The sequence below is a fragment of the Exophiala aquamarina genome (genome assembly GCF_000709125.1).
Source record: "Exophiala aquamarina CBS 119918 chromosome Unknown aczIA-supercont1.1, whole genome shotgun sequence".
NCBI classification, from domain to species: domain Eukaryota; kingdom Fungi; phylum Ascomycota; class Eurotiomycetes; order Chaetothyriales; family Herpotrichiellaceae; genus Exophiala; species Exophiala aquamarina.
Window position 1 is genome coordinate 1,499,359 of NW_013550587.1, and position 7,459 is coordinate 1,506,817.

The 7,459-nt window shown below is 50.3% G+C and overlaps 3 protein-coding genes across 3 annotated transcripts; 2 read left to right on the plus strand and 1 right to left on the minus strand.

Annotated features, from left to right (window-relative positions):
• Positions 1-1,171: 1,171 nt before the first annotated feature.
• Positions 1,172-2,366, minus strand: A1O9_00539 (uncharacterized protein; the record flags this gene model as incomplete). Its single annotated transcript, XM_013409702.1, has 3 exons — positions 1,172-1,853; positions 1,906-2,148; positions 2,197-2,366. Coding segments are annotated over 3 exons (1,095 nt in total), but the record flags the coding sequence as incomplete, so codon positions are not given.
• Positions 2,367-3,309: 943 nt separating this feature from the next.
• Positions 3,310-4,705, plus strand: A1O9_00540 (uncharacterized protein; the record flags this gene model as incomplete). The annotated part of the gene is made up of 4 exons (XM_013409703.1): positions 3,310-3,346; positions 3,415-3,553; positions 3,612-3,878; positions 3,925-4,705. 4 exons carry the CDS (start codon positions 3,310-3,312, stop codon positions 4,703-4,705), a joined length of 1,224 nt encoding a protein of 407 aa, XP_013265157.1.
• An 886-nt stretch (positions 4,706-5,591) lies between these two features.
• On the plus strand, positions 5,592-7,164 carry A1O9_00541 (glutamate decarboxylase; the record flags this gene model as incomplete). The annotated part of the gene is made up of 3 exons (XM_013409704.1): positions 5,592-5,857; positions 5,917-5,944; positions 5,995-7,164. The coding sequence occupies 3 exons, from the start codon at positions 5,592-5,594 to the stop codon at positions 7,162-7,164; spliced, it is 1,464 nt and encodes a 487-aa protein (XP_013265158.1).
• Positions 7,165-7,459: the final 295 nt, after the last annotated feature.

The window sequence follows — 7,459 nt, forward strand, 5'->3', positions numbered from 1 at the left end:
CAAAATTCATTCGACCCATCGAAGAACGATTGTACCCAAGCTTTCTGATTTGCCTTCAGAACGGACAGAGTTGCAACTCAGCAGGTAGACGGAACTCTGATAGACTCGCTGGAAGTTCTGAATTCAAAAGTTGCTAGGTACTCTTTTTAATCAGCAGTGGCTTGCTGCCCGTGTGTGAGGTTCATTCCAAGAACCTTTCGGCCTCGTCAGCTATAAGTGGTTCGATGCTGAGATTTGGATAAGGGCCAAGGCCGACCAGACTGCCAAAGGTGGTGTGCAGTGGTTGAACTTTAGGCAAGTAATTTCTTCCTGTCGGAGTGGGGAATGTTGCTCAGTTCCAGCCGTTATGCACAGTTCTCAGTCAGGGCATGTTTTCTTGTTACGCCGAAGGAGGAATTGAGAACACACTCATTCAATTCGCTGAATTAATAATTCTATGGAAATGATTTTGAAATTGCAAGTCGTAGAGGGACAAATACCTTCCAAAGGATGTGCTGGGCACCAGTTGCATCCCTGGGTATCTGAACTCCCTCTCATATGCTCATATTTCGGTCTGTAAATGTTACAGTAATTTCTTCCCCTTGAGAATGTAGTCTACTTTTACCTCTGGGTGGCATAATGCAATTTGCAAATGCGGCGTGCCACCCATCCCGCGTATTTCAAATATCCCCGTGAGTGCCTCGATCTGGCAGTCGAACGGAAAGTGCGCTGACATATCAGGGAGGTCCCTCGGTACACTTCAATCGTCCTCATTATCCCACGCTCGGCCCAACGGTAGAGGGTACGTCATCGAGCGTCTTGCCTTTCTCAAGCTAGATCTTGACGGACTCCCAGCACTCAGCGATGGGGACGATGGATCACCGAACTCGTGGTTGTTGCTGAACTGCTCGCCCTGCCCTTGTAGGAGACCGTTGGTCCTCTCGAATGAAATCCTTGGGTCGTGGGTTGTTCTACCTGGGTGCAATGGCTCCGGCGTACGAGGGGGTGAGGATGCGGGTGAATGCGTGGGTTCGGATGGAGGCAGGAGGCTCGGAGTTTGCAAAGATGATTCTGGACGGTTGAATATGCTCTGTGTCATTTTCATGTCCCCCGTCGACCCAGCGGCTGCGGATACATCAAAGGAGCTTGAGAGTTGGGCTTGTGCTACGTCACCGATGGCTGTCTCAAACCCTTGAGGCTCCGATGCAGCCTGGCGGCCAACATACACGTCGGCGAGGGCAATAGCAGCTCTTTCGAGGCTCTGTCGGACCTCAGGCTTCTCAAGATAAGCCTTAGTCTTGACCTCAACGATACTCGGTCGGTTTGTGCTTGTCGCTGCTTGCCAATCATCAAGCTTGATCGTGTCAATTCCAGTATCAACGCTGAAACGCTCAATCAGGAGCTGCTCGGGACTGGTGTCCGCAATATACCACAGTCTGGAAGCAGGAGCTTCTGCATCTGTGGCCATTTTGGCGAGATCGGCCATCAAGCCCTGAGCAGCTACAATGCCATTTGGTATTAACTTCGTCCAGAGCGGCCGCTGCTGCGCCTGTGGCTCGCTGTCGGTTCTGGCGCAAGTTCCAGTTCCAATGTTGATCATTACTAGTGTCTGATCACTGGATAGATTGTGATTCTGCTTATAATGCCACCATGCGGCCCATGAAGGATTGTTGGTCTCGCCGTAACCGCCATCGACAAACTGACGTCCCTGGATCCTCATCGGCTTAAAGTATGATGGGGCGGCTGATGTGGCACGGGCTGCGTGCCGCAGCTGCAGATCGCAATTCATCATATTCAAGTGATACGGTCCAGAGCACTCATGGGTGCAGAAAAATCTTGTCTCAAGGCTTGGCAGCTCGTGGGAGAGAACCGACCTGGTTGTGTCAACATGTTTCTGATGTAGATCAGGTAAGGTTGAGGAGATACCCTATCATTTTATTTTTTTGCGAGCTACAGCGCATGCTCATGTCAGCTGGGAGGCCTTTCCGTGACAGTAATCCTTCTACTGCTGTCTGAAGTCGAGATGCTGAATACTTGGAAATATCCGATCCGAATATTCTTCGCCAAAGTGGACGGTCTTTACGAAAGATCTGTTTTGATAAAATCTGATATTGTTCCAGGCATTCATTAATTGTCATGTCAAGTTTGACCAGCATCAAAGCAATCAGCCTGAATTGATCAGCCCAAAACTTAAGATATTGGGGGAGATTAGCTTACCCTCCAGTGCTTGTCCCAACTGCAAAATCAAAGACCTCCTGTGGGTCGAGGATTGAGTGTTCATCTGGTAAGACACCCCTTCTCTTTAATTCTTGCGTGATAAGGTCAAGAAGGAACTCTAGGATCAACAGGGATGAAATGCCACGAATACCCCCTCCATCTACAAGAAGTTAGTACCCAAGGTCCAAGTGAGGGCGGCGACATCAAGAGCATACCAAGCGAGACCATCGCAACGGGGCGTGACCGGGTTTGCATATTCAAACCCTAATACTGTACCTCTTGTGACTGCTGGGGCTTGAGTTTCAGTAAGGCTGAGATCTCGCTATATTTCAGCTAGAAGGAGTGATATCTCGTCATGCTCACAAGCGAATACTATTCTTAAAAGTACAGCAGAGAGTACTGACCAAACTCACCGATGTGTCATGGGCAATTGTGGGGCGCCTTCTCCACGTTTACTGACAGAATTGAATACTGCTGATGGCAGGCGCATTTTTCCAAATATTCCCCTTTGCAGTAGAATTTGGAACGCAGAAGTTCCGCAATGCCTCGAGAAGAGCTGGACGCATGACATATTGTCGAGGCTTTGCCAGGCGACCTCGAGATGATATGTTTGCCTAGATGGAAGACGGGCAGACCAGAAACCTCGACTGTTCATGAAACAAACAAGGTGCTGGATGATGCAAATACGAGATATTGTCGCCAAAATACATGAGGCTGAACACCGAGGGGGCCTATGCTGCCGCAGAAGCAATTTTACCGAAGACATGCCGAATGGCCCGGGTGTTGTCTGTAGGCACCCCTGGACGAGGCGGTGCACGGGAACGCACAACTGAGCAATACTGACGTGAAGAGCCCAGTAAGGCAAAGTCCTTGGACAAGGAAATGGTGTCACCTGTTCATATTGCCACAGATTCATGACTGTGAGAGGTTATCCGGTGATTGGGGCTCAAGTTACTCAGCCTGATTTTGGTTTCAGAGTCATAAGGTCCTAATTGCGCATTTCTGAAGGGGCTAGAAATGGTCATGAGTTCATCCCTCTCCATAGTAAAAACATCGAGGGCGGACGGCGCATTTTGCGAGCGGATAGACAAATCAAGAACGAAAGCAAGACTGATGGAGGATCAACGGCCGTTGAGGATACTGACCCTTGGTGAGAAATCATTAACTACATGCCAGTGGGCTCCCAGAGTCGTTTTCCTTTCTGCTGATGCCTTTTAGATGGCGGTGGCCTCCAAGCTTTGGCGACATTGACCGTTCTCAAAGAAACTTGCAAGGCCATCGCAAAGCAAAACGGGGCTGTTAGACCGCCGGCGCCCCACGAATTGTTTGATATTATAGGTGGTGTTGGTACGGGCGGGTAAGTTGATATCTGTAAGTTGGGATTTTGGAATCGCTAGTCCTGACAGCTGCCCTAGATGGATTGCATTGTTGCTTGGTCGGTATCGCCTGGATATCGCCACCTGCATGGCAGTGTATATGGAAATAGCCAGAGATGTCGAGATGGCAACAAATGCAACGAGTTTTTCTTCACAAAGAAAACGGCTCTTTAAGCTTGACCAAGACGGGCTTACCACTGTCGTGCAGGGAGTTCTAGAACGATATGATCTGGATCCATCATTGCTTGGCTCCAATAACGAGCAGGAGACGGATATTCAACATACCTCGAGTCGATGCAAATATGCGTAAGGTGCTTTCCTAATACCGGATTCCAATTGCTGACAGAAACAGATTTGCCGTTGGCGTAGTACAACGGACAAATAATCAAAAAATGGGGTTTCAATTGTTCCGGTCATATACGCTTCATGGCTCAGGCCAAGCAGGTCTTCGGGCTGGACCGGCACACGAGCGTTGGAAGCTCCCAGAGGTGTTTGCAGCCACAGGGGCGGCCAAGTTCTTTTTGGATCCTTACAAAGTCGGCAATACGGTTTTCTTCGACGATACGTTTCCGCAGTCTCACCCCATTACGTTGATAGGCCTTGATGAGGCGTTTGCAATCTATGGGAAAGACGTCCCGATATCCGTCCTCTTGAACATTGGACCGGGTATCCCTTCGGAAAGGGATAGGCTGGAGCTTGAAGAGATGTCAACCAGCTCAATGACACGGTTAGCCAGGAAATTCTCCTGGCCACCAAAGGGACGACATCTCTCCAGGATCGGAAGACTCCTGAGTAATACGTCAGATGGCCAAGGCACAACTCCTCCTGCCAGAGACGAAGAGTCCACTCACAGCAGATCAAGCCTCACGGTACTGAAACTGGAAGGCCAGAGGCGTGATGACATTAAACAGCGGTTGAAGGAGCTGTATGGAGAGTCAGGGCCCGACAGGTATCATCATCTGGGTCCCGAGTACTCAGATGATAAGGCGTCGCTAAATGATGTGCATGCATTGTGCAGGGCCTGGAGAAGCAACAGCAACAGACAGCCTGAGTTGAATGAGCTTCGACTGGCAATACAGGCTGAGGCTGAGTCCATGGTGGAGCAGCACTGGGTAGGAGCAGCAGCGGCGTGAGAGAAGTGAAGTGATGCTGGAGGAGGCAATATAAACAGTCATTCCACTAGGGTATCATGGGCCAGGCTTGAACTGTCGTAGCTTCAAATAGTCGAGGATGGCTCAAGGACCAAGGTGTTGGAGGGCGTTTGAATGTGTCAAGGTCCGAATCACAGTTGCATGAGGGTTACCTAGCTACCGAAGTAAATGTGCCTCAATGAGTCGGACGCTACCCACCTTGAAGCCCAGGGCAGCCGAAGGGGCCTCGGGCCTTGGGCCATGCCTAAGAAGCCCATAAGTAGGACTTCTAGGCGGCTCCCCTGCGCGCCAGGCACCAAACTCAGGCAAGACCAAGCAAATACCAAGCATATTAGGGCCCGTGGGCCGCGCACTGGCTGGGAGTTGATCCCTGCACGGCGTGGTTTCCCCCGCAGCCACCGCCAATGACAATCCCTCCTGCCCCTCGGCGCCACTAACTCGCCTGGCGCAGGCCAGTCGCAGGACGCACAGCTTTGTTGGCTCACGTTGTTGCTTCATCATCACCTCACCAGTTACCCATTCGATCTTCCGAACGTTCCTAAATCGAGCGTCGTCATTCCTCCTCAATCAAGTGGTCACCGTCACCCAATCAACCTGCGTTACTCTCACATGAAATCCTGTTGCTACTGTACCAAGCTGTTGTTGCAGAAGGAAAAAAAACAGCGCAGCTTGCGTCGAGCTTTGCCTTTGGCTTCTGCCGACTTGCAACTCTTGCTCGGCACCGCCCACTTGTCTGCTGAAGTATAAGTTCGGGCCAGTTTCCCATCGCTCGTGGTGTTTTCGTTGCTTGTGTCCATTCCTGCCTCCTCCATCGTGTGACATAGCCTTAGTCCACGTCCTGCTCATTGCTCACTCTCCCACAGCCAAGATGGTCCACCTAGCTAGTGTCTCGGAAGACCCCAACGCAGGCAAACCCTTCGACCATCCACAACGTCGTTCGTCCATCGTTCCTGGTCTTGAGCATATCTCACTTGAGGCTCCTGGTGATGATGAGTTCTCTACCTCGGTTTATGGCTCTCGCTTCGCCGCACAGGATCTCCCTTCCAAGGAAATGCCAGAGAGAGAAATGCCTAAAGAGATTGCCTACCGAATGATCAAGGATGAGCTCAGCCTAGACGGAAACCCAATGCTTAAGTGAGTGGACGAGAGCCAACCTCAGCCTTTCGACTAATGCTAATTGACCTTTCGTCCAGTCTGGCAAGTTTCGTGACAACTTTCATGGTAGGACAGACTTGACCTTTCACGCCAACTCAAGCTAATATATGCAACAGGAGGACGAAGCCGAGCAACTCATGACGGATGCATTCTCCAAGAACTTCATCGATTATGAAGAGTATCCTCAATCTGCCGAAATCCAGAACCGTTGCGTCAACATGATTGCCCGCCTTTTCAATGCTCCGGTCGGGAAAGATGGGGAGAATGCCATGGGAACCTCCACAATTGGGTCCAGTGAGGCCATCATGCTAGCTGTGCTCGCAATGAAGAAGAGGTGGGCCAATAAACGCAAAGCTGAAGGCAAAGATTGTTCCAATCCCAACATTGTCATGAACAGTGCCGTGCAAGTGTGTTGGGAGAAGGCAGCTCGCTACTTCGACGTGGAGGAAAAGTATGTCTACTGCACAGAGGACCGTTATGTCATTGATCCAGAAGAGGCCGTCAACTTGGTGGACGAGAATACCATTGGTATCTGTACCATCCTGGGTTTGACCTATACCGGTGAGTACGAAGATACGGCCAAGATCAATGAGCTTTTGATCGAGAGGAACATTGACTGTCCAATTCACGTCGATGCTGCGTCCGGTGGCTTCGTTGCTCCATTTGTCCACCCGAATCTCAAGTGGGACTTTAAACTCGAAAAGGTCGTCAGCATCAATGTTTCTGGCCATAAATATGGGCTGGTCTACCCTGGCGTCGGCTGGGTGGTATGGCGATCTCCAGAATACCTCCCCAAGGAACTCGTTTTCAACATCAACTATCTTGGTGCTGATCAAGCCTCGTTCACCTTGAATTTCAGCAAGGGTGCCAGTCATGTTATTGGCCAATATTACCAGATGATTCGTCTGGGAAAACGTGGCTATCGAAGTATCATGCTCAATCTCACCCGCACATCAGACTACCTCGCAGCACAGCTACGTGCCTTAGGCTTCATCATCATGTCACCAGGAGGTGGCCGTTCCCTACCCGTTGTTGCATTCAGGCTTGACCCGGATGATGGGCACCTCTATGATGAATTTGCTATTGCCCATCAACTGCGAGAACGTGGATGGGTTGTCCCGGCATACACCATGGCTCCTCACAGCGAATATCTGAAGCTGATGCGCGTTGTGGTTCGTGAAGACTTCAGCAAACAGAGATGTGACAGCCTAGTTACAGACATCAAGATGGCCTTGCAGACTTTGGGTGAGATGGATCGCAAGACGATGGAGCGATATCAAGAGTAAGTTCTCCCCTATCCCAATACTGCTCTTCGGAGTCGAGATGGTTAGCAACATTTACCAACCTACATATGGATTTGACAGACATGTGCGAAAGCACACTAAGCTTGGTAAAGTGGCGCGCAATGCTGCTAAAAAACATGAAGCCCATTACAAGGACGAAAAACATTCTCTCCAAGGAAAGCATGGTAAAACCCATCCCATCTGCTAAGGTAGGGATTTTACGACTCTTGCTTGGGCTAATACAGAATGGTTGGAGTTCTGAGGAGACGGCCAGGATCGGACAAGGTGAGTTGTTGGG